The 27620-nt window shown below is 39.2% G+C and overlaps 1 protein-coding gene across 1 annotated transcript in view; it reads right to left on the bottom strand.

The window, feature by feature from the left end:
- The window catches only part of hydin (HYDIN axonemal central pair apparatus protein), an 83285-nt gene extending 64309 nt beyond the window's left edge, over positions 1 to 18976 (bottom strand). The window contains exons 1-7 of the mRNA XM_034288481.1: positions 18907 to 18976; positions 18138 to 18322; positions 17162 to 17287; positions 11961 to 12080; positions 7851 to 7985; positions 6805 to 7004; positions 6585 to 6709 (exon numbers count right to left, since the gene is read on the bottom strand). Coding sequence (XP_034144372.1) covers positions 6585 to 6709; positions 6805 to 7004; positions 7851 to 7985; positions 11961 to 12080; positions 17162 to 17287; positions 18138 to 18272 — 841 coding nt within the window. The 5' untranslated portion in view covers positions 18273 to 18322; positions 18907 to 18976. The remainder of the gene's footprint in view (positions 1 to 6584; positions 6710 to 6804; positions 7005 to 7850; positions 7986 to 11960; positions 12081 to 17161; positions 17288 to 18137; positions 18323 to 18906) is intronic.
- Positions 18977 to 27620: the final 8644 nt, after the last annotated feature.

Genomic DNA, 27620 nt, shown 5'->3' with positions numbered 1-27620 from the left:
TCTTCTTTCTAGCACTGCCATTGCTGATAGTTACAGCACATACTTATGGACTGCATTGTACTGCACTGAGTAAGGTTACTTACTATTACTGGGTTGTGTGGTTGTACCACCTACCGACAAATGCACTAACTGTAACACAGTGTGCACACAGGTGTCATGAAACAATATAATTTCCTGTGGCCTACAGGGGTCCAGTGGTCAAAGCCAATGAATGATGCAGGTTGAGTATGAATCTGACCTACAGTACAGCCCTTTCACCAAAAACTCTTTCCTATCCTTCACCACATTCCTGTCCAATAAAGCATAAATGCCAGTGTTTAAGAGCAGAAGTCCATTCATTTCAATGGAGGGGAATCCACAACACTACATTTAAAATATTTTCAACTTTATTGTTTTGCTGTTCGGTATCAGAAACTGAAGTAGATAATCTACCAATGAAGGTGCTGATTTATAGCTTTCAGCTAGCATTTATTCATGAGATATATGTTCACTAGGCGCACCATTTACAAGTTCTATTTTTTTCTTAAATATTTGGACATCTATGTAAGAAAATGACAATTAAGGATTATACTATTATTTATTCACCAAGCATTCACAGAAATGTATTTTCATAGTGCAGAAAAAACACATTCCTAGCTTCAATAACTGGTTGAAATAACTTGCCGTTTTTTGTCCAACTACCTATCAGTCTCTTACACCGCAGGATTTCTTCCCAAATTTTCTTTACAGAACTGCTTCAACTATGGTGTGTTAGAGGGCTCTTATGCATGCACAGCCACTTCAAGGCTCCTCACTGCATTTTGATAGGACTGAGATCTGGGTTTGACAGATAGCCTTACATTTTCCTCAGGAATTCTCTGATAAAAATGGAATTCATGGTTTACTCAATGATGGCCAGGCACTGAGGCAGCAAAGCAGCCCCAAACCATAATGCCACCGCCAACATGCTTTATTGTTGGAATAAGGTTATTTTGATCAAAGGCAGTGTTATGTTTTCACCAAACATTGCATCTGACATTATGGCCAAACAACTTCACCTTTGACTCATCTGTCTAGAGCACATTGATCCAGTAGTATTGGTCTTTACCCAGGTGTTGTCTGGCACATCTCAGTCGTGTCTTTATAATATTTTTTAAGAGCAGGTGCTCCTTCCTTCTTGACATCCCATGTAAGCCAAGTTTGTGCTGTCTCTTTCAAACAGTTGACTCATGCACTTTGACAATCATTGTGGCAAGAGAGGCCGGTAGATCCCTTGATGTTATATTGGGGAGACATCTTAAAGACTTCTATGAGCATGTTTTAGTCAGGTCTAGGCCTGAATTTGACGACCTGTCCTATACAGATTGCCAGTGATCTGGACTTTTCTCTATTTTTGAATGATCCCACGGACAGTGGAAGGATGTACTTTGAATTGCTTGGAAATGGCTTTGTAACTCCACCCAGACTCACGTCATCTTTGAATCTCTAAGGGCCGGTTTCTAAGACAAAAAAATCCATTGAGCTTGTTGTTTTAGTCCTAGACTAGGCATAATCTGTGTCTGCAAAACCGGCCCAAAGACTTTTACTGAACTTTCTAAAAAACATTCCTCCATATGCCCATTCTAGTGCTGTGTTCGCCGATTCTTTCTGCGTCATTTCCACATATGAGAGGTTACAGGCATACAGTAGAGTGTCAACAAGTATTCACTGGACCATATATGAAAGTTATGTTTGTTCATACATACAGGGATACTCGTGAGTGGTATATGAATGGGTATCTAGGCAGCTTATCTATCAGCTAAATGAAACATTACCCTGGATATGAGCCATTATCCAGAATACCATGCACATGTAAACATTGTCTTTGTAAGTTACAGTAGTGGCTGGGGAATTTGATTAATATCTAGCTAGATCGTTGTCATAATGAGTCTCGGTATTAGCAACCACACCCCTTAAGCAAAGGATTCTAATTTGTCACGCTTGAGTTACTATCCAATAAAATATACAATATGTAAATGTGTCCTAGATAAGGGTTTCTAGAGGGCAAATGAATGACTCAACAGATTGAATGATTTGAATAGACGTTCACTGTATACAGTAGAATTACTGTCAAAGCGGGAGGAAATATATGCTTTCACCCCTGCCATGGTCATGTTTTAAAAAGGTACTACCTGTCTTCTGCTTCCTGACATTATAGAATTTCTAGATATGTATGTTTACATTATATAATTTCTAGTTAGGTGTGTTTGCATTATAGAATTTCTAGTTAAGTATGTTTACATTATAGAATTTCTAGTTAAGTATGTTTACATTATAGAATTTCTCGTTAGGTATGTTAACATTATAGAATTTCTCGTTAGGTATGTTAAAATTATAGAATTTCTCGTTAGGTATGTTTGAAGTACCACTATGAGAGTGAGAGCCAGCAGTGACTACAGAGAATCTGCATTCGAAAGGCTCAGATCACTGACTCCAGGGGAAACCTAAGGAGCAATTTAGGATAATCTGAAACATACATGAGCAGAAAGGGTTAGGTGCTAAATTAAAAATGATACTCCTCTGAAGGGCCTTAAGTGGTCTTTTTAGAGTTGAGCATGTTATAAAATGTTAATGCAGCTGTCCTTCACTAGACCTGTGTGTTTATGCAGTAAGACAGAAAAAAACCAAGCACCACCTTAGCCAAACACACAAGTGTGCATACACACAGAAACACACACACACACACACACACACACACAGGCACCCCAACACAGTATATTAGTCAGATACTCTTCTGTTGTTTTCCATTATCTTACTCAGATACAGTTCTCTATTAGACTGCAAATTAGCATTTTATCAAGTTTACATTTTACCAAAGTCTAGTTACAATTATTGATTGATAAAAGGCTAAACACTTAACTATCTTTAACACCGCAATCACCTCTGAATTCCACAAGGTCATTAGTCAGCACTAACCTTCATTACAACCACAAACATGGGAACCGTTCAAGAGTGTGAATTCAGCACAATAACTACAAATCCACTTAGATACCAGCTAGAAAAATTAAATGTATAAATGGAGGTTTCCAACAGGGTTTTATCAATAATCACACACACAGCTGCAGATGATAAAGACAGTTGGACCTGAGCTTTGCACACCACTGATAACACCAGAACCCTCAGCCTCTCATTCATAAATATGTTAATAGGATGTACAGCCAATTACAAAACTCTTGCAACCCTTGATAAGATAAGCAAAAAAAGTCTGAATAGATAAACAAAGCAGGTAATGAGATACAGCATGTAATTTTCCAAAATGTGGAATATATTTTCTTCATTCATTATTCAAGGGAATTGGCCAATATCAAATGTTTATATATATTTTTTACACGTCATTATTTGAATATATATACAGTATATTCAAATAATGACGTGTAAAATATATTGACACCCAAGGGTTATCTCTATAATTTATCTTTAGATTGGAAACATTGGAAAATACCATAATTCCATATTCCTATCTAGATCCTTTGGTCTGCACTTATGGACTTTACTTATGGACTCCCCTGGAAGTCCAGATAGTTGGTACTGAGATGGACATATTTTGTGGTCAATATAAGTCTTCTTGTGGATTTCAATTTGCTTGTGGTCATTATCTTAGAGTAGAAGCTAGTTGATAGACTCCTTGAATAAGCAACTACGCTTTTGGGCTAGAATTTCCTGGTACTCACTAGAGTTCATGATGCAATCAACCTTAACAAGGGTCCGTGGGCCAGAGGAAGCCTAACATCAAAGACCCACCACCAAATGTTATAGTAGGAATGAGGTCCTTTTCTGGATTTGAATTCTTAATTTTACACCAAACCCATTTCATAGCACCCAGTTGCAATCCACCAATGTCATTTGACAAACTCCCAGGGACTCATTCATCAATAATGCATAGAAACTATCCTACTTTTGCACTTATGAAGGGAATTTTAAATGGTCCATATGCAGAGAAAACTGTGTTTTATCAAACTGCAAAAGATCACTGCTGATAAATACCAATTGTTCTTAGCCCCAGTGCTTGGGGCTGTTTCCATTTCAAAATGTCAAATTACAGTACACAAAATACTGTATTACTTCAACTGTGTAATGTTAGAGGGCTTTCTTGCATGCACAGTCCAGTTTAAGTCTCCCCACAGAAGTCTTTTTCGGTCAGTAATTTCGACACTGATTGTGGAAATACAGTCCTTTAGATCCCTTGATGTTACTCTGCAGAGACTATGATCATCTTTCGATCATATTTTGGGCAGAATTTGTTGGAGCAACATGTCCAACGTACATCATCTGTAGTCTGGGATTTTTTCCATTTGTGGATGGTCCATCATATAGTGCACTTTGAATGTTGTACTTTGAATTACTTGGAAATGTATTTTTAGCAAGTTCCAAACTCATGGGAGTCAATGATCTTTCTTCTGAGGGCCTCAGATTTGGTCTTTTGATCTTGGCATGATGTGTTACTACACCAAGTTTCTAATGTTTAAGGAAGGCAGGATCCTTCTAAGTCACTCTCTAATTACTTTGTAATAATTTGTACCTGTTTTAGACATTTTATGTGAGGGTAAAGGTAGATGTGTACTCACCTTTTCTGTATAATTAAATTGCATTTATGTCGTATTTCAATTGTATACATTTTAAATGTATATATGTTTTTTAATTGGGTTACCTTTTGTTCAATGAATGATGTTGGAAATTATAAAAAAATTATAATCGGGGGTGTACACACTTTTTCACATGACTGTATTTGGCTCACTTCACCAGTAAAAATAAATACTTTCATTAGGTACATTCAAGTGTCTTTAACATTGGCAAAATACGCTGTTCTTCAAATACCAGTCTTGGGATTGGTGCTTTTATGTTGATCTGGGTGCAGTCTACCACCCAGGTTTTTAGGAACCTCTAAATATTGAATAAACTAATAAACATGTGAAAACTGTTTTTCAGATCATTAACTCTGGGTGGGATACTAGGTCCTACGCAAAAGTGCCTGTTGACTAAAACCTGAGGGTGAATAGCAATTGGAGGGGCACTAGAACAGCATTTGATAACTTTGGTTTGCCTCTCTAAAAAAATATAAATATATTTCACTGCAATGTGATATCTGCTGAGCCACCCTTTACTTTCCTGCAAAAATGTTCCAGCTGTCACAGAAATGTCTGTACATATATATATATATATATATACTGTAACATGAATGAAATACTGTAACATGAATGTTCCATGAATTCACAATGTAAAAACAATTTAACTAAAAAACATTTGTCTAACAATTTAATTCACATACCAACCGGTCTACATTTGACAAGCAATGGTCATATAAATGTAACAGGCTTGATAAATGAGCCATGTGGTGCTTACATTTGTTGGGTGCTTTAAATAAAAGCTTTTTCAAGTAACCAATTTTTTCTGTCAGAAAGACATTTGGTGACCCCAAAATGCAACAACATACTGTAACTTTCCAACTGTCGATTCTTGTTTACCTCTCAAACCCTGTCCCTCACTGTGCGCAGGGGAAAGATCCACTTGTGTCCTCTATAAGACAAGTTTACCAATATTCCACTCGTTTAGCCTACTATTTCCCTAATAGTGGTAAAAATAAAATGTACCTATTGCCTGATTTACGAAAGTCAACAACCTCTTTTCATTTTTGAGTTATTTGCATTTCTCCATAGTGATAGATGACAAATGTATATGTGTGTAACCTTGTTTTTATCCCACAGTAAAAAGGGTATTTTGATAGAGACAGGGATGACAGAGCGTATGCTGAAAGAGCAGTGGGTTGAATAGTGTGGCAGTAGTATTGGTTAGACTGCTGGAACATCTTAGGCCACCATAAAGTAGAAGTTTTAATTTAGTTATAAAAATCCTTAGGGATGGAAATTACAATATATTATGTGTTTTCCTCTGAGCAATTGGATTAGTAAGAAATAATATTCCCATAAGTTCTGCAAGTTCTGCCAATTCCTTCTTTTTCATACATACTTTTTTGCTCAACTTCATCAGGAGTACAAATACTTTTTCGAGGTGACCATTTATGATACAGTGAGTGGATTTTCCTTCTATGCTAGGTGCAACCTATGTGAAAGAACCCAGATTAAAGACTCTTTAGAGAAAGTGCTGCTGAATTGATTAGCACTGTTTTATCATTCCTGCTTCAGGGACATTACGCAGGGGATATTTTATTGTTGTGTTCACAGTGGAAGTATGGTAAACAGATTCATCCTTTTAGTTCCACTCCATTTGATGTAGCTGATTATCTTTATGCAAAAACACTTCTGCAATGTGTTTCTCTAAAGCACCGTATTAGTGTAGAGCAAGTTCTTGTGAACTAGCGTAATGCAAAGTGACGGGGTCTATCAGAGAGGACTCTTGGGAGTATTCTATAATGTGTGTCTTGTACTTACAGTACTAGTACTTACAAGTTGGATATACTAGATGGTGTAAAGAACCGATGCATGTGTAAGATCTGTACAATGGTCAATGCCTCCCTGGCCATTAACAAAATTCCATATATTAATGATAATCTCTGCTGTGCAGACAAGTGGGGTTTAGCTGGCGCTTTACATTCCTTATTGGGCTCGCACCTGTATGGTAGTGAAGCAACAGGTCCTGACTGTGGTCTCCTGCAGTCTTGGGTAGGAAGTCTACTGTCACCTGCATGCTCGCTCCAACCCCCATAATTCCAAGAGATGGCTCCACTGAGAAAGGGCTTTACAAAACAAAGGCATGGACGGGCAGAAATGGTTGGTTTAAGCGCTGAGCATTTGGGATGGACAAGAACAGACTTCAAAGACCATGTCTCACCTGTGTGTGCTGAGCTGGAACTTGGCCTCACAACTGCCAATGTTGCGCACCAGCAGTGTTTTCTGTGAGGTGCACTTCACAGGGCACAGGGAGAAGTGCACCTGGTCAGGGAAGTCTAGGATGGCCCGTGGCCCAATAGCCCTGATAGGAACCTCAAACCTTTCCCTCTCCGTCACACAGATGAGCCTGTGGATGTAGTCCTGCGAGAAGGGAGGAGATACTTTACCAGTTCAAAGGGACAGGCCCTCCCGGTACCAGACTTAAACATGGATCAGTTTCTTATGTGCATGAAGGATGTCTCCTGATCAACAGTGTGTGAGTACTACATAACACGCGCATAACTTAAGGTTCAATGCTGCTCCAAATGTTCATCTTATCATGAAATGTAAGAAGTGCTTTCTTGTTGTTTCTTCAGGAGTCTGTCATCCAAACAATCCCCCATCTCCCCCTACTGTCTCCATACAGATTAGTTGCCTGCAGGCCTGATTATGTTGCCACGGTTCCTGAATCTCTCTCTCTTTAACACTGAAATACTATAGCTACTGCACTCTGTATTAATGTGCAAGCATAGATTACCAGGCCATATTAGTTTGGGGAATGCTAGCTAATAGAGAGAGAGTAGGCGGTAGTGGAAACATTTTCTCTCATGCCCATGCTCATGAAAGCACACTCTCTGATAGAATTACTATGCAAGGGCGCATTAACAAGGAATATGAGCTTTGACATTACTGTTTCACCATGCTGTCATTAGCGAAGAGGAAAAGCTGAAGCACTCCCATCTTTCATTCAGACCAAGTGTTTTGAATGAGACTGGTTTCATAAAAAGCCTGCCTTTCTTTTGGTGATGTTCAGAACATAACAACAACAAAAAATCCATTGAGATAAAATATTATGAGAATAATAATAAATTGAATAGAATTTGAAAACCTTTTTTTGCTTTGATCCGTTGCATGAACTTAAAAAGTGAAAGCATATTACAACTTCACAGTGTTGCAATTCTCTGTAAGGTGTATTGCCTTTGTTTTCCTAAAAAGTGTTATTTGTACCTTGTTCTCCTGAGGTGTGAAGAGGACACTGAATGTGGACGCCATCCCTGGGGCCACTTTGTTACATGCTTCCACTGGACTGACCACTTTGAAATACAGTGAGTCTTCCTCCACCACCTTTACCAGGCGTGGTATCTGGACACAACACAAACACACACTGATGAACATGCAGAGAGAGAAAAAGACAGAGGAGAGAAACTACAGAGAGAGAAAAGATAGACAAGCTCAAAAACAATAAAAAAAAAAACGGTAAATCATTTGGTAAGAGAACGTAAACACCAGAATATGGCCATAATATACAGTATCTCACAGAAATGAGTACACCCCTCACATTTCTGAACATTTTTGATTATATCTTTTCATGTGACAACACTGAGGAAATGACACTTTGCTATAATGTAAAGCAGTGAGTGTACAGCTTGTACAGTGTAAGTTTGCTGTCCCCTCAAAATAATTCAACACACAGCCATTAATGACTAAACCGCTTGCAAAGTGTGTGAATGGGGAGCAGGTGTGAATGGGGAGCAGGTGTGTTAAATTTGGTGTCATCACTCTCACACTCCCTCATACTGGTCACTGGAAGTTCAAAATGGTACCTCATGGCAAAGAACTCTCTGAAGATCTGAAAAAAAGAATTGTTGCTCTACATAAAGATGGCCTAGGCTATAGGAAGATTGCCAAGTCCCTGAAACTGAGCTGAAGCACGGCGGCCAAGACCATACAGCGGTTTTACAAGCAGACTAAGGACATGGATTACTGGAACCATGTCCTGTGGTCTGAAGAGACCAAGATAAACTTGGTTCAGATGGTGTCAAGCATGTGTGGCAACAACCAGGTGAGGAGGTCAAAGACAAGTGTGTCTTGCTTACAGTCAAGCATGGTGATGGGAGTGTCATGGTCTGGGGCTGCATGAGTGCTGCCGGCACTGGGGAGCTACAGTTCATTGAGGGAACCATGAATGCCAACATGTACTGTGACATACTGAAGCAGAGCATGATCCCCTCCCTTTGGAGACTGGGCCGCAGGGCAGTATTCCAACATAATAACGACCCCAAACACACCTCAAAGACGACCACAGTGGGGAGAACAAGTATTTGATACACTGCCGATGTTGCAGGTTTTCCCACATACAAAGCATGTAGATGTCTGTAATTTTTATCATAGGTATTCTTCAACTGTGAGTGACAGAATCTAAAACAAAAATCCAGAAATTCACATTGTATGATTTTTGCGAATTGTATTGGGTCGATGCAGGAAGACCCAGCCACGACCCATATTCAATGCTCTTACTGAGGGAAGGAGGTTGTTGGCCAAGATCTCGCGATACATGGCCCCATCCATCCTCCCCTCAATACGGTGCAGTCGTCCTGTCCCCTTTGCAGAAAAGCATTGGCAAACTTCAGACGGGCCTGGACATGCGCTGGCTTGAGCAGGGGGACCTTGCGTGTGCTGCAGGATTTTAATCCATGACGGCGTAGTGTTTTACTAATGGTTTTCTTTGTGACTGTGGTCCCAGCTCTCTTCAGGTCATTGACCAGGTCCTGCCGTGTAGTTCTGGGCTGATCCCTCACCTTCCTCATGATCATTGATGCCCCACGAGGTGAGATCTTGCATGGAGCCCCAGACCGAGGGAGATTGACCGTCATCTTGAACTTCTTCCATTTTCTAATAATAGCACCAACAGTTGTTGCCTTCTCACCAAGCTGCTTGCCTATTGTCCTGTAGCCCATCCCAGCCTTGTGCAGGTCTACTTTAGGTCTATTTTATCCCTGATGTCCTTACACAGCTCTCTAGTCTTGGCCATTGTGGAGAGGTTGGAGTCTGTTTGAGTGTGTGGACAGGTGTCTTTTATACAGGTAACAAGTTCAAACAGGTGCAGTTAATACAGGTAATGAGTGGAGAACAGGAGTGCTTCTTAAAGAAAAACTAACAGGACTGTGAGAGCCAGAATTCCTACTGGTTGGTAGGTGATAAAATACTTATGGCATGCAATAAAAGGCAAATAAATTATTTAAAAATCATACAATGTGATTTTCTGGATTCCGTCTCTCACAGTTGAAGTGTACATATGATATAAATTACAGACCTCTATATGCAAATCTGCAAAATCAGCAGTGTACCTCTTCACATTTCCACATTCAAGATCTACTGCAATTATGAAGTGTAGAGTTAGCATCGTATTGAGATTCTCTGTATGCATCATACCGTCTAAGAGACTAAAGAGGTCTGTTTATAGTAGTAAGCCTGACCAAACATGCATTGTTGATCAATGTTAGGCCCACGCATAACTGAAAAAAAGCAAGCTTGGAAGATCAGGTCTATGTGTTGAATTAGTAGCCCTTTCCACTAAAACCTTTATATAGTGTTAGGCGTTTAACTGGGTGCTAGGCTTTTAACTGACAGACACTCTGAATACCGCTTTGTCACTATCCCTATAGCTAATTGGGGAATTCTTAAGATGTACTAGTTGTCTGAGTGAGGAAAATTATGTAAATTAGGTGGACTGTATTCTTTCTAAAAGAAACACTAACAGCTATAATACTACTTTGATGTCATACAATTGAGTCCAATTGACCATTTAGCATTTTCATATTTTAAAATGTGTCATTTACAGAGCCAATGTTTATGATCACTAGGTTTGATGTAAGTACCAGGAGAACACTCACGTGAACATACTCACAAATACTTTCTTAAATGGTGATCTGTTCCTCTGCAATTCACTCTGAATGTACTGAACATTTTTATTTTATTACTAGCTAGTAATTGAAATGATAACCCTAAGTGAGTCATAAAAGTCGTCATAGTGTATAGAAAATGTATAGAAATTACTAGGCCCACTTGGGAGAGATTTGTTACCACTCGAAGACACAAGTTGCTCATCTCAATTCAAACCATCGTAATTTTTTTTGTCTTATGTGGCACCAACCCTACCTTTTACCAGAATACTCTTATTATGTTACTTGTATAGAGTACAATCAGTAACATGATAAGAAATAGGATCTGTATCCTCTGTAGAAACAAGACATGTTTGTCCTCCACAAACAGTGCAAGCTACCTTTATGTCTGTTATAGATTACAGGGATATTATCTACATGCATGCTACAGTGTTACAGCAGCCACAGTTACACAGCTGGATGCTACTTATCATTGCGCACTTTATCACAGGTATTAGCTGCAGTACAGTTTATCACGGGTACTCTCTCGGGTAACTCACCACTGTGTTTTATATCAAAATGTGGGTTCGACTTCGCTGTCCATGAGACGAGAACCATATGCTCTTGTGTTTGCCTATAAAACACTTCTGAACAAACTACCTTCTAATTTATCATCACTTATTATCATTTGAATAATAACTCATAAAACCAGGTCTCAAGCTTGGATTAAACTTGAGGCCCCTGCAATCTCCATTTAGTTGGGTATGGCTGCCTTTTCCTGTTACGCACCTTGCTTATGGAATAGCCTGCAGTCCAAACTTAAACATTTTAAATATTTATTGGAGGATTTTTTTGTTTGTGTTGCTTGTAACTGCTTCGGGGACTGCAAGTTCCTGTGCTATCAAGGGAACAACCTCTGTGTAAACAGGCTTTGTTTTGTATCGTGTAATTTTCCTAATCATTTTCTTCCTTGCCCATTTTTAAAAAAAAATTGAGGGATTTCTATTTTTGTGTTACTTGTAACTGCTTAGGGAAAAAGACATTGATGCTTGGGAAAATATCTCAGAATAGGACTGACAAGTTTATTAATGGTGTTAGAACACGATAATAATAATAGAGACAAAATAGGTGGTTAGAGTCCGCCTGCAGACAGGTGGTTAGACTACCCCTTAAAAAAAAAATTTGTTGCTTGCAAGTGCTTCAGGTAATGCAAGATCTTGAGCAACATCAATCGTCATGTAAAATGCTTACAATTTCAATTCAGCACAATTAATATAGTTCATTTTTTTAAACTGTAAAAGAATTAACTAGGTTTGGTTGTTGCGTTGTTCAGACAAAATCCTGCAGTGTTGGAGCACTGTGTCCAAAGTCAAAAGGATCATGCAACTCTCCAGATCTACCAACATTAATGTCAACATAAGCCCTTCACACTTCCCTGGAACCTAAACCCTCCTACCTTGTCATTGTTACGGAGAATCAATGTCACCTCGTAGGTCTCTGAGGGCATAAAGTTCTGGAATACAATCTCCGAAGGGTATGGCTGAAACATTGCCTGGTCCACATCGACAGTGGAGAACTGAGAACAGCAGAAAGAACACAGAAAGAAAAAGCATTCTTAGGCCAGGAGCAATTACCAATTTCCCCACCACATTTTTCAAAGTACACACATAATAATAAAAAGTAAAATATTATATAATTTGGTCATAAATACATGATATTACAATTCGTAAAATAGTAATTTTTATTTGACATATAAAACCCTGTTTCCAAAAAGTTGGGACGCCGTAAAGGAAAACAGAACAAAATAATGTGCAAATCATCCAAACCCTTTATTGAATCGAAAATAGTACAAAGACAACATGTCAAATGTTGAAACTGAAAAAATATATGCAAACTTGCCAGCAACATGTTTCAAAAAAGAAGGGACGGGGCAACAAAACACTGCATAAGTTAGTACGCATGTCAAGAGTGACTTGCAAATCTGTGAAGGCACCATTAATGCTGAACAATATCCACAGGTTTTGAGCAACATATGCTGTCATCCAGACAACGTCTTTTTCAGGAAATGCCTGGCTTATATCAGCAAGAAAATGCCAAACAACATTCTGCATGTATTACCACAGCATGGCTCTGTAGTAAAAGAATCTGGGTGCTAAACTGGCCTGCCTACAGTCCAGACCTGTTCCCCAATTGAAAACATTTGATACATTATGAAACAAAAAATATGACAAAGAGACCCCAAACTGAGCAGCTGAAATCTTATATCAAGCAAGAATCGGAAAACATATCACTTTCAAAACTACAGCAATTGTTCTCATCAGTTCCCAAATAGAGAGTATTGCTAAAAGAAGAGGTGATGCAACACAGTGGCAAATATCTGAAACGTTGTGGCTGGCCTCAAATTCAAATGTATTTTTCCAAAAACAATAACATTTCTCAGAATTAACATTTGATATGTTGTCTGTACTATTTTCAATTAAGTATTGCATTCTGTTTTTATTTGCATTTTACGCAGCGTTCCAACTTCTTGGGAAACAGGGTTGTACATCCTCAAACAGACTATTTATTTTGTTGCAGTCTTAAAACATACATGTACTATAACCACCTGTAAAAAACTAAAAGCCATTAAAATATCAGAGGATATACAAGCAGGTAAGCTGGGTAAAGACAACTTCAGGGGGAAAAGTTAAATATGGGCTACATGTACGTACTACACTACACAATTAGTCCAACCTTAAATCCTTTTATATGGTATTGCCCTAAAGGTCACACTGACACAGCCGACTAAGGGAAAGCTGCTCACAGGCGTGGTTCATAAACTGAATTAAACTTTGTCAAAAGGACCTCTACGTTATAATAAAGATGCAAGCGGTTATATTAACTGGCTTGACTCCACAATGAGTGGAGACAATCCCTTGGTTTTAGACACCTCCCTCCCCATACTTCTTCCTCATCCACTTTCAGAATATCAACTGTGATTTAATAAGCAGCATGAAGTGATCTTCTTCTGTCTTAGTCTACATAAAAGGTTGGTCACAGAAGCTAGTGGACAAAAAAACCAATGTCAGCTAACATTAGTATTACAAAAAATAAAGGTAGCATGTTGATGAGAGACAGATAGACAGATAGAGAAGCTAGGAGCAAATGGTGATATTATTTTGCTGTTGTTTTTTCACACACTTACAGTAAGTTAAATAATTTGCCTCTATAATCAATCAAATTGTTTTCCCCAGTGGTAGGTTTAATGTGTCTGCAAAATTGTATTAGATCGGACACCTCAGAGCCCCAAACTCAACACGGTGAAGATGTAGCTGAAGATGTGTGTGGGATAACTTGGACAGGAAACAGAATATCCCAGCAGCCAAAATGAAAAGAGGAGCTATGTGAAAATCCTGCAAGAAGCTTGAAATAATTTATCATTGAACTACTTGAAAACATTATACGACAATCGACCATAGCAAATGCTTCGGTCTTGCATTCTAAATACACACAAAATACTGCTTCCTTCTCAATGTATTCATGTTTCTTTGTGTTGCTTCAATGTTATACAGTGTATTTGTTCTGAGCAAATAAACACTGCTCAGATAAATGATTTTAAGCTACTTTCTACTTCGCAAACTACTGTGTATTCAGAACACTTAAACCAGATATTCACATTTCGTATACTCAAATGGCCTTCAGTATAGATTGTCCAATTGTTCAGAAGGTCTGTTGGATAAACACATGGAAATAGCATGGTGTTGGTAGTGGGATGTTTTCATATTAACGGTCAGGCATGGTGTTGGTAGTGGGATGTTTTCATATAAACAGTCAGGCATGGTGGTGGTAGTGAGATGTTTTCATGTAAACGGTCAGGCATGGTGGTGGTAGTGGGATGTTTTCATATAAACAGTCAGGCATGGTGGTGGTAGTGAGATGTTTTCATATTAACGGTCAGTCATGGTGGTGGTAGTGAGATGTTTTCATATAAACGGTCAGGCATGGTGGTGGTAGTGGGATGTTTTCATATAAACAGTCAGGCATGGTGGTGGTAGTGGGATGTTTTCATATAAACAGTCAGGCATGGTGGTGGTAGTGGGATGTTTTCATATTAACAGTCAGGCATGGTGGTGGTAGTGGGATGTTTTCATATAAACGGTCAGGCATGGTGTTGGTAGTGGGATGTTTTCATATTAGCGGTCAGGCATGGTGGTGGTAGTGGGATGTTTTCATATAAACGGTCAGGCATGGTGGTGGTAGTGGGATGTTTTCATATTAGCGGTCAGGCATGGTGGTGGTAGTAGGATGTTTTCATATAAACAGTCAGGCATGGTGGTGGTAGTGGGATGTTTTCATATAAACAGTCAGGCATGGTGGTGGTAGTGGGATGTTTTCATATAAACGGTCAGGCATGGTGGTGGTAGTGGGATGTTTTCATATAAACGGTCAGGCATGGTGTTGGTAGTGGGATGTTTTCATATTAACGGTCAGGCATGGTGGTGGTAGTGGGATGTTTTCATATAAACGGTCAGGCATGGTGGTGGTAGTGGGATGTTTTCATATAAACGGTCAGGCATGGTGGTGGTAGTGGGATGTTTTCATATTAACAGTCAGGCATGGTGTTGGTAGTGGGATGTTTTCATATTAGCGGTCAGTCATGGTGGTGGTAGTGGGATGTTTTCATATTAACAGTCAGGCATGGTGGTGGTAGTGGGATGTTTTCATATTAGCGGTCAGGCATGGTGGTGGTAGTGGGATGTTTTCATATTAGCGGTCAGGCATGGTGGTGGTAGTGGGATGTTTTCATATTAACGGTCAGTCATGGTGGTGGTAGTGGGATGTTTTCATATTAGCGGTCAGTCATGGTGGTGGTAGTGGGATGTTTTCATATAAACGGTCAGGCATGGTGGTGGTAGTGGGATGTTTTCATATAAACGGTCAGGCATGGTGGTGGTAGTGGGATGTTTTCATATTAACGGTCAGGCATGGTGGTGGTAGTGGGATGTTTTCATATAAACGGTCAGGCATGGTGGTGGTAGTGGGATGTTTTCATATGATCGGTCACGCATGGTGGTGGTAGTAGGATGTTTTCAGGATGTCTTGCTGCCTCCGGACCTGAAAAGTGAAGTATCCTCTGTATCAGAGAATTATACAAGAGAATGTCAAATCATCTTTCCGTGAGCTGGAGTGCTCCTGGTTCATTTTCTTGCTGCCAAGTGTACATTGAAATGGCTGAAAATTACATTTTGGAATGGCCAAACCAATGTTCAGACCAAAACTCAATGTTATGGCAGATGAAGAGCAGTTCATGCTCAAAACCCAGCTCTGCATGGAATAGTAGGGCAAAATACCTCCACAGCGATAAGAGAGTGATCAACAGCTGAACGAAGTGTTTAGTTGCAATCATTGCAGCAAAAGATTGCACAAACAGTTATTGAGTGCAAGGTGGCAGTCACTTTTTCACAGGGTGCCACTGGGTGTATCATACCTTTATACATTCAATTAACAAAACAAGTAGTGTCTGTGTCAATGCAAGCGTGCCGCACAAGCCCTGAAAAGTGAAGCCAAAACGTCTCGATCGCCCCCGGGTGAGTGGTCCCAGTATAGGTCATAAACCCCGCCTCCCCATGTTATTCAATGGGACGCGAGACCAACTAAACAATTAAATTACCCTTCAAATATTTTTTTTCTGAAGCTGGTTTCTGTCATTTACTGTAGTTTGTATCACGCTAATGTAAATTCAAGAGTTTGTTTTTAAAATAAGTTGGTTTTTAGTTAGTTATTTAATGCTCTAAAAACGGTGGTGTGGCGTCGTGATTCACAGCTGTGATTGACAGCTATCTGAGCCGAGGAGCCACTGAAGCGCCAACAGGCTTTTTTCGCGATCTTCGGAGGACTAAGGAGATTGGAGCTTTAAATTTAATCTCTAAATTTCTATAATTGATATAATTTCACACGGACATAATGGGTTGTGTGAGGGCGGGGCACAGGGGTGGGGCCGTTGATTTCGCGGCTTTACGGCTTTACTTCCTGCTCGCTACTGCGCATAACTACTGCGCAGAACTGGTCCCAAGATTGCTATCTGCGCAGACGCAAGTCCAAGATGTCAGCGCCATATCGGGACACTGGCGGCTTCAGTTTTCACCAATGGAAAAGAGCGAAGGGGCGTCGTCCATTTTTTTTTACAGTCTATGTGTCAATGGGGTTGAAACTAAAGTATTTTCGGTTATTTGATTTGATTTCCCTATATTTAATTAAGTTTGGGAAGAAGTTATCTAGTGTCCAAATTATGAACATATTTTCACATAGTAAAATAGTTGAATATTCATTAGTCTTGTCCATCTCACAAGCATTATTGGTTTTTATTGGTTATTGGTTATTGGTTATTAATGTTAAATTGGTGTTTAACATTAATCCACACACCAGTCTTTAGTGTCTGTACAAACTTCATAGCATAGTCTTTCAAGTCCCAGAAGCCATTGTTTTTCTTACACATTTGCTTCATATGCAACATCAGTCAGGTGGTGACAGCTGGCCTGGGATCTGTTTAGTGTTATAGAATATATATAGAAGATATTATGCAAGCCAACCAAAACCTTTTAATCTGTTATACTGTATTCAACGTGATCATGAAGAAAGCATTACCTTGTGTTTATAGTGCATTTGCACAGAATTTACCTTCTGGTAACTGGTCTCATTCATATCTAGCAGCTCTAAAATGCGTGGTGGATGCATCTCCTGTGTGTTTGCCAAGCGCTCCTCTGTTGATTGGGACATTTCTTGTGCAAAAGCAGAGGGTGTCATCTACAATGAGACACAGCGAATTAAACAAGTTGTGAGGAATACATGTGTGATAAAGATAAACGGCAACATTTGGTCCGAGACATACAAACGGGTGACAAATACAAGGAAAAACCTGAATAAATGAGTGGAGGAACATATCGAATGCAGATGTTTCCATACAGGTGTCCTGCATGCTACAATTAAGCAATTATCCTATCATGGTCTGTGGCATGTATAACAATGCTGAGCAGGCCCAGCTAACCTCAATGTTGGATCAAGATGGCAAGAGGAAAGGATCCAAGTAACTTTGAAAGAGGGTTCATTACTGGGTCTCCTCCAGGATGGCAGGGCCCGGGACAGGAGGGGTCATTGAAGGGTTAATTAGGAAAATTATGGGAATCATCTGCTATGGCCTTTGCAGTCACCATATCTCAGTCTCAACCCAACTGAATGCCTGTGGAGATTATTGACCGACATGTTACATCTCCACCACCATCATCAAAACACCAAATGAGGGAATAAATTCTGTAAGAATGGTGTTCCATCCATACTTTAGAGTTCCAGAGACTGGGAGAATCTACGCCAAGGTGCACTGAAGCTGTTCTAGCGGCTTGTAGTGGCCCAACTTCTTACTGAGACACCTTTTCCTTTCATTTGTCATACATCTGTATTGGTGGAATGTAAATATTCTCTCCTTTTAGAATAGGCAAAAGGAAATGACTCTGCTTCCCCATCAATATCTTCGGACCATCACGTAATCAGTTGGTACAAATCAAACTGCATTTTAAAAGTGTGTATAATGTGCCATAATAGTCATTCATAATCTGAGGAGCCTGTGCTTTTGAGGTAATTGGCATATGAATGTACTCACTTTTTTGTGCTTTTCTTCTCTTTTCACTAATCTGGGATTTCTGCCAGCCACCACTTTGCTCTTGTATCCCTGTGACACATTCTGGTATAGTCTTGGCAGACTTGGATGCAATGTCTTAACCTTGGAAGATGGCATTGTGAATTTGTCTCTTCCCTTAGTTCATCTTTAAAAAAAGATTACAGAACCTGAAGAATAAGAACAGTTATTAATTTAAAAACCTATTTTATGTCAGCTTTACGTCAGTTAATTCAACAAGTTATATATAATCAATCTGCGTTCTGTAGCTTACTTATGTGAATCGTGTCTCAACTGAATCTGCATAATGAACAGTTTTCTTTAGTACAGTACTGCTAAGCTAGTTGAAAAACGCCCAACGCCTGTGCCTACATCAGATCTTCAGCCTGTCTTGTAGTAATCAAAGTATGCTTAATGCTTAAATGTCGTTTATTTGGTCTTTGGACAGATTACAGTGCGTGTAAACCATAGACTGTAAAAATAAGGTGTAAACAGAGAACAGCTCTTTAGCCTTCTAGCAGAATGCTTTGGCACAGTATTCTTGGTTGGCTTGCTAAAGAAAGTACATTGAACCAGGCAGTACAAGTTGGTGAAGATGATTCGAGTGCTGACGCCGGCGTGAAAAACGTTAGGCTAGGCTAAGCTTCTGCTAGCTAACTTTAGCTGTTAACTTTTTAAACGTGTCTACATGATTAAATATTTTGTAGTGAGTTCTGTGTTTTGATAAAAAGACATTTGCAGTTTTTAAACTTACAGAATAGTCACTTGTCGTTGTCCACTCCCTTTCCTTGTTTGTAGTCAGTTAGTTTGTCACTCGTTACCATGGCACCGACTCTCCGCTGGGTAGCGGGCTCCTCCTTGACATTTAGATGACAGTCCATGCTTGCCTCCCAGTTTTTCCTTTAAAGAGAATGGCCTATCCACAACCTCAACGTTTAATATGCAACCAGATGTAGGCCTACTGCGTTTTTTGTTTATGGTTGTTTTGTTGTTGGAAAGAACATATTCTCATTGACAAAATGTGGAGCCTCGATAATAAAACTATCGTGCACTGCAGAATGAACACTGAAGCGCCAGTCTCTTTGAATATGGTAGGGTAAAGGGTAACTTACATCCCCCATGTAATTCACAAAAATCCCACAAGGTATGACCAACTTTTTTGCGCAACACTTTCCCTGTCTGCCACTGATCTCGCTAAAATGTCTTCACAACTTTTTGACATATTTCCACAAAACGATTCTGACTTAAGTTGATCACATTTTTTGAAACGCTTGAAGAGTTAAAGATATGTTTCAATTAAGTTATATATATACTTTTTTTTGTACAAGTAGTAAAGCCTTCAGATAAATAATCCACTTGTTTAGAGACAAAATGTTGAATATTTTTAAATAAAGTAGTAACGTTGGATCTTTCCAAAATGTAGATAACAGTTCCCAACCTTATTGTATAGCTAAATCAAATGGAGATACAGAGATAATAATCTAACATTGATAGATTTATCAAGATCCCCATGCTTGTCTCAAAAACATGGCAATTGCTGAAGATTTATTATAATGGCTGGAATACTTAGACTTAACTATAGCTCTACACTGCGTGCACAATTATTAGGCAAATCTATTCCTCAAGATGTATCTTATTCTTGAACAAACACAATGCTCTCAGTCAATACAAAATATAATTGAACCTCAAACCTGAATGTTTAACAAAGGAAAAGTGAGATGTGATCTTCCTCAGGCAAATACATAATTATTAGGCAACTATTTGTGTGCAGAATTATTAGGCAACTAATAAAAATAAAAAAATCTCCCAACTCACGTGTTTATTCTCAATTTTTAAAGTAAGTGTAACAAATAGGTAAAACAAAATGACATTGAATTAAAATTTTTGTCCTTTCAAAAATATTCAGTGACCCTTTTAACCACCCTTCTTTTCAATAACTGCCATGAGCCTCCCATCCATGAAGTCTGTCAGTTTTTTGATCTGTTGAGCAACCACAGCCTACCAAATGCTGTTCAAAGAGGTGTATTGTCTTCCCTGACTATAAATCTCACATTTGAGAAGGGCCCACAAATTCTCAATAAGTCAGGAGAGGAAGGGGGGCAGGTCATTATTCTGGCATCTTTGTGGGCCTTGCTGGCTAGCCAAGCAGTGGATGCATGTGATGGAGCACAGTCCTGCACGAAGATCATGGCCATATTCAATGCTCAGGACTTCTTCCTGTACCAGTGTTTGAAGAATCTTCCAGAAACTGGCAGTAGGTTTGGGAGTTGAGTTTCAGTCCATCTTCAACCCGAAAATGTCCTCATCCTTAATGATAGCAGCCCATACCAGTACCCCTCCTTGCTGGAGCCTGAGTGTAGTGTTGCCATGTGTTAGTGATCCAGCCAAGGGCCCATTCATCTTGTCCATCAAGGGTCATTTCATGTCCATAAAACCTTTGAAATATCTGAATATGGGTATTCCTTTGCCCAATATTTACAGCACATTTCAAATCTTATTCAGTGGTGGTGCTGTTTCAGCCTTTTTGACCTTGGCCATGTCTCTGAGCACTTGACACCTTTTACTTCTGGACACGGTAGGTTGCAGTTCTGGAATATGGTGGCACTGGAGAATAATGGATTCCTGGTAGCTTCACATTTAATTATTCTCAAGTCTTGTGCAGTTAATTTGTGTCTTTTCTTCTCCATGCATTTTTTGCACCCCAGTTGACTATTCGCAACAAAACCTTTGATTGTCCGGTGGTCACGCCTCAATAGTTTAACTATTTCAAGAGTGTTGCATCTGTCTGAAAAGTATTTTAAAAAAAAAGACTTTTCAGTGTCAGTTAAATCTCATTTTGGCCAATAATACCTGAAAATGAGCATTCAAGTTTATATGGTTCGGATTTGGAAAATGAGCATAGAAATAATGGTAATTTCAGAATACTCACATGCCTAATAATTGTGCATGCGGTGTATGAAGAAAAAAGCAATATATCCAGTTGCCCCAAAAACATTTTACACAGTTGGAGCAGTGGAAATCTTCCGTGCCGACCGAAAATCATTTGGGGCTAATGCACCTCAAGCCTGGACCTGGTGGAGTTCCTAATGTTGTGTCTTTTGCTTAAAAAAAACTGAAGATTATCCCCAAACAATACTGCGTTTCCAACTTCCTGTTACAGATGGTGAGTAACTGCAGAACTTTCTAGCGAACTGCATTTAGATTTTATAAAATCCCCATAATGCAAAACACTGGTGAAAGCCAATGACAAACTTTGGTCAAAAGTATACAGTTGAATTCTGCCTATACTTAGGCTAATTGCAGCAATTAGAACAATGTAAAAGATGTTAAAGATTCCACAATTTACAGACAGTGGTTGTCACCGTGGAGCTTTTGAGCCAAATAGGTCCCTGAAAACTGTCTACAATATCATGTGTGTGCTAATTTGTGCCCCATGTCATCAAAACCACTCGCTTTCAATTTTGGAATTTCATGACTAACTTTTTATTTATATATTCTGAGATATATAATCTATACTACTTAGATTATGCAAATATAAACTACATATTACACATACAGCCTAAAATGGGAGGTTAACTTTTTTTTTTTATGACAGATGTCCGGAGCTGAATTCCTGATTCTAAAAGGCAATTTGTAATAGATTTGTAATGAAGAAATTATTATGTCTATCACGATCTTAGTCATATGTCAGTCAATGTCTTAAAGGTGAGTGCTACATACACTGAACAAAATTATAAACGTAACATTTTTGTTTTTGCCCCCATTTATCTTGAGCTGAACTCAAAGATCTAAAACTTAGGGCCTATTTCTCTCAAATATTGTTCACAAATCTGTCTAAATCTGTGTTAGTGAGAACTTCTCCTGTGCCGAGATCATGGCATATCAAGATGCTGATTAGACAGCATGATTATTGCGCAGGTGTGCCACAATAAAATGCCACTCTAAAATGTGCAGTTCCATCACACAGCACAATGCCACAGATGTCGCAAATTTTGAGGGAGTGTGCGAATGGCACGCTGACTGCAGGAATGTCCACCAGAGCTGTTGCCCGTGAATTGAATGTTCATTTCTCTACCATAAGCCATCTCCAAAGGTGTTTCAGAGAATTTGGCAGTACATCCAACTGGCCTCACAACCGCAGACCACGTGTTACCATACCAGCCCAGGACCTCCACATCCAGTGTCTTCACCTCCTAGATCGTCTGAGACCAGCCATCCAGACATCTGCTGCAACAATCGGTTTACATAACCAAAGAATTTCTGCACAATCTATCAGAAACTGTCTCAGGAAAGCTCATCTGCATACTCATCGTCCTCATCTGGGTCTCGACCTGACTGCTGTTCGTCGTCGTAACAGACTTCAGTGGGCAAATGCTCACATTCGATGGCGTCTGGCACTTTGAAGAGGTGTTCTCTTCATGGATGAATCCCGGTTTTCACTGTACAGGGCAGAGGCAGACAGCATGTATGGCGTTGTGTGGGTGAGCGGTTTGCTGATGTGGATGGATTATCTCGGCAAAGAAGTGCTCACTAACACAGATTTAGACAGATTTGTGAACAATATTTGAGAGAAATCGGCCTTTTGTGTACATAGAGAAAGACTTAGATCTTTGAGTTCAGCTCATGATAAATGGCAGCCAAAACAAAAGTGTTGCGTTTTTTAATTTTGTTCAGTGTAGAATATATATATTTATACCACATTTGAATTAAACTAGCATCAAAGGACAGACAGCACATGGAAGCAATTCACTTGAAACTTGTCGCTGACCTGGTTCTGAAAGGAAAATGTATCTGTGTGGCTTCCCAATTCCTAATATTGTGTTTTCCCTGCATTTTATTTTGGTAATCAACTAGTAGACAGGTTGATCCATTGTGCATGAAAAAAAAAGCCACTATATGTTAGTAAAGCTGACATAACAACACGGCTAGGCTAAGGCTGCTATGCTTGTATTTTGTAAATACAGTCTGGTCAAGAGGAATCAGCACATCTTATCGAGCATAATAGACTGTGTGAAATGTTTTGGAGGTTTTGAGCTGACACTTAAGGGACATGAAGAAACCGAAGAATCCAAAAATCCAGGAGAGTTTAAGAGTGTCATTGATCTTGTGGCATCTGGCCAGTGCAATGAAAGACCACATAGACTCTGAGTGCTACTGTGTTTAAAAGACACGTCCATACTTGGACAAAACAAGCTCATACAATTTATGCTTGCCACAAATATGATAGGTGATAGCTACATATTTCTAAATAGAGTTTTGAGAAGTATTGTTTGCAGCATGTTTTGTTTGGTGACATGCATTTTTCTGGCCTGTGTTACAGGCATGAGTCAAGCTAATCTCATGTTTGGCCTTGTTACAGACACACTAGGTGACACACACAGGTGAAAATGGCAATTGAATTTGAATTTCCCACACCTGTAGCTTTAAATATTGCCAATAGTGTATAAGTAGTTAATGAGTTTGTTAGCTCTCACGTGGATACACTGTGCAGGCTAGATACTGAGCCATAGAGAGCAGAAAAGAACTGTCAAAAGACCTGCGTAACAAGGAAATGGAACTTTATAATGATGGAAAAGGATATAAAAAGATTGCGTCAAAACCTAAAGCCTTGCAAATGCCACCCACTACTGTTCCATAACTTATTTTTAAAATGACGGAGTGCAATCGGCTTTTGTGTAAAACCTAGGGTGGAGAGCGAACAAAGGAGGAACACGCCTAACTGGTTTTGATATAACCACACTGTTCGTATAACTTATTCAGTAATGGAAAATTCAGAGATCTCTTGATACCAAGGCAAGGTCAGGTATATCAAGGAAGATTTCAGCCGAAACTGCCAGAAGAATTGTTTTGGATACAAAGAATAACCAACAGCTAACCTCAGGAGAAATACAGGCTGCTCTGGAGAAAGACAGTGTGGTTATTTTAAGGAGCACAATACAACGATACCTGAACAAAAATGAGCTGCATGGTCGGGATGCCAGAAAGAAGCCTTTACAGCGCCAATGCCACAAAAAAAGCCAGGTTACAATATGTCAGGCAACCCCTTGACACACATAACAGCTTCTGGCACACTGTAACAAGACCAAAATAGAGCTTTATGGTCACAACCATAAGCGCTGTGTTTGGAGAGTGGTCAACAAGGCTTATAGTGAACAAAATACCATGCCCACTGTGAAGCATGGTGGTGGCTTACTGATGTTTTGGGGGTGTGTGAACTCTAAAGGCACAGGGAATCTTGTGAAAACTGATTGCAAGATGAATGCAGCATGTTGTCAGAAAATACTGACAGACAATTTGCGTTCCTCTGCACGAAAGCTGCATATAGATTGTTCTTGGACTTTCCAGCACGACAATGACCCTAAGCATAAGGCCAGGTTGACCATCCAGTGGGTACAGCAGAAAAAGGTGATGGTTCTGGGGTGGCCATTACAGTCTCCTGACCTTAATATCATCAAGCCACTCTGGGGAGATCTCAAACATGCGGTTAATGCAAGATAATCAAAGGTTTTGCATGACCTGAAGCCAATTTGCCAAGACGAATGGGCAGTTATACCACCTGCAAGAATTCAGGGGTCTCATAAGCAACTATTACAAAAGACTGCAGGCTGTCATTGATGCTAAAGCAGGCAATACACAGTATTAAGAACTAAGGTAATGCAGACTTCAGTTCAATACATTTTTTACAGGGGTCAGTTCCTTTTTTTCTATGTTGCCATGTTTTTGTTTTATAATTGTGCCATTCTGTTATGTCCTACAGTTGAATGTTAATCCCATAAGAAATAAAAAGACAGGTGTTTTGTCTGCTTACTCATGTTTTCTTTACAAATGGTACATATATAACCCAGTTCTCCAAGGGTATGCAAACTTTTGAGCACAACTGTTTCTGCCCTCTTCTATTTGCACTTCTGGTTAGATGCTAACTGTATTTTGGCGTACTGTACTAGTACTTGTTCAATGACAATAAACTTGAATCTAATCTATAATCGATTACAGCTACTAACGAGGTTTGTTATGGACATTTGTTGAGCTGATGTAATAATGAATTCTACAAATGTATAGGGAAGTGTAGAATTATTAGTTAAGTATGGGCTGATCAGAAAGGTACAGAGTTTGTGTTTAGAAAAGCTTATGGTGTCATAATTAGGATTAGGAGAAGACACGGGCAGACATGATATGGGCAGACATGTTGCAGTCGAGAGGCATTTTTAAAATGACGGAGTGCAATCGGCTTTTGTGTAAAACCTAGGGTGGAGAGCGAACAAAGGAGGAACACGCCTAACTGGTTTTGACCAGGTACCCATATACTGATAGAATGTCAGTTATATTGTGACACGTTATCACACCTTCTTGCCTGTACAAAGAGGTGGTTTTCTGAGCTGTACCTCAGAGAGAATTTCACTGATCTCGTGTTGGTGTAGCTTTCCCCTCTCTGTTTGCATACATAATAAATTGTTATTGTATTTAGAGAATTTGTTCTCTCTGTTTTACCTGCCTTTTAAAGAGTTCTACTTGGTAAATTTCCATCACAGGTTAGGCTAGGCTAGGTAAGCTAATATTTACATTAGTCATCCACTCCCCACTCTAGGTGCATCTACTACAATAAGTTTAGCTTGCTATCCTTGTCTTCAAGTAAGAACACTTCATATAGGTCCACTAGGAAAATAGATATGTTGACACAACTTCTTTGTTAACTAAAGATGCATGCTAGATCTTTTTGATATGTTGTTACTTGTTTACAAGTTTATTTGGCAATCCAAGAAAACAAATTGCTGTGAAGATGTATAAAAGATAAACTAAGCATGATCACTAACAAAAATAATTCTTCTTTTGAGGTCAGTTCTAACTGAGGAATGGATGTATCAGCTTTTTTTTAAATATATGTATATGTTTTATTTCCCATCTGTCCATATTTTATGTAACGCTCCGGGCACAAGCATACATTGAGAGGGCAAAGCAAAGGCTTTGTATCTTCTGTCCTTAGTAGCTAACTACTGCAACATTTTGCTCATTAAGTTTGATGAATACATGGCTATTATATTAATACATGGCTATCAGTGGGTATTATATTTAGAGATCTACTTTGATAGGTATGTTTTGAGTTTCCACTTTCACAGTTGTTGAATCAAATGAATTAGCCTATGATAGTAGTAGACCTTTACAATTCAACTCTACTTAACAAAACAAAAATCTGGTAATTCTACAGTCCTACTTTGAAACTAAATGGTGCAACTATAGTCAAAAATCTAAATTCAGCTAAATCACTATGCAAAATTCCTTAAGTCATGACTAATTGGATGCGATAAAACAACCTTATGAAACAATGTCATGAAACAATGTATTCCTTTTGCTATTACACATCTATTACCCTTCTAAATAAAGCACTATGAATTACTTCATAAGATGATTACTCATTATTTGCGTCACCAAATTGTGAGTTCCACCACCAACTATAAATGGCACCAATAACACAAGGAGAAATGTTAATCTGAAGCCCGGCATTATTCATTCACATTTAGGCTTAGGCTTTGATTTAGGTAAAACCATCCCAGGCACTAATTTGCAATATAGTCTAGGGAATGATGTTGTGTCCTTCACAGTAATGTGGGCTGGGTTATAAAATCCCAGTTCGCCCATGAGCCTGACCTGACAGCTGCATTTTATTGAAGAGTGCTGGTATGTTAGAGGTGGCCCAGTGTTTGCAGGAGGGATTACAAGAGAGGGGGGAAGTCCACTGTGGGGTTTTGGGCTGTCTCACAGAGAATGTGGACATAGATTAAGGATGACAGGTGGAATTTGCTTTCCTTTTAATCCCAACAAGTCATAGTTTGTGATCATTTTACAAATATGCCTAACTCTGCTTGCTCAGATAAGTATGTTTCTTGAGTTGTGACTGTTTGGAAGTTATTGTAGGCTCATCTTGTTTAACATGATTATTAACCAAGTTTAAGAGCTAAATGTGCCCTCTGCCTTACCTCAGTCACATGATATTTCACTTAGAACAGTAAAAAACAAAACTCTATTTGTTCAGAGTAGGAAACTAAGTAGGAAACTAAAGACCAAAAAGTGTTTTTTTCAACCATGTTCCACTAAATGCTGGTCACCTTCTCCTGACGTTTCCATGTACACCACTTTTTCAGACAGTCTTGTAAAAATGTAAGAGATTGTGTCAGGTTCTTCTATTCTCCAGACAAGGCAGTGTCATGTCTCAAATATCACTAGACAAGCCCCTCTGGAGGCTCAGACAGAATCCACTAGGGGGAAGTTGACAGGGACCAAGAGTGACCTTGAAGTAGCCTGCCAAAAGTTTCACTGCATAGACCATAAAATAGTGACTATGGGAGATGATAGATAGGCGTGTTCTCCCTCAATTCCATCTAAATTCAAATGACTGACTTTTTGCATTTCAAATTGGCAATCAGTCCAGGCTCGAATGGTTTAAAAGCCGGACGTGGTCCAATTCCAGGTTTT

Source organism: Esox lucius, chromosome 19 (genome assembly GCF_011004845.1).
Source record: "Esox lucius isolate fEsoLuc1 chromosome 19, fEsoLuc1.pri, whole genome shotgun sequence".
Lineage (NCBI taxonomy): Eukaryota > Metazoa > Chordata > Actinopteri > Esociformes > Esocidae > Esox > Esox lucius.
The sequence above is the reverse complement of the archived record's forward strand: the minus strand, read 5'-3'. Positions and strand labels throughout refer to the sequence as shown.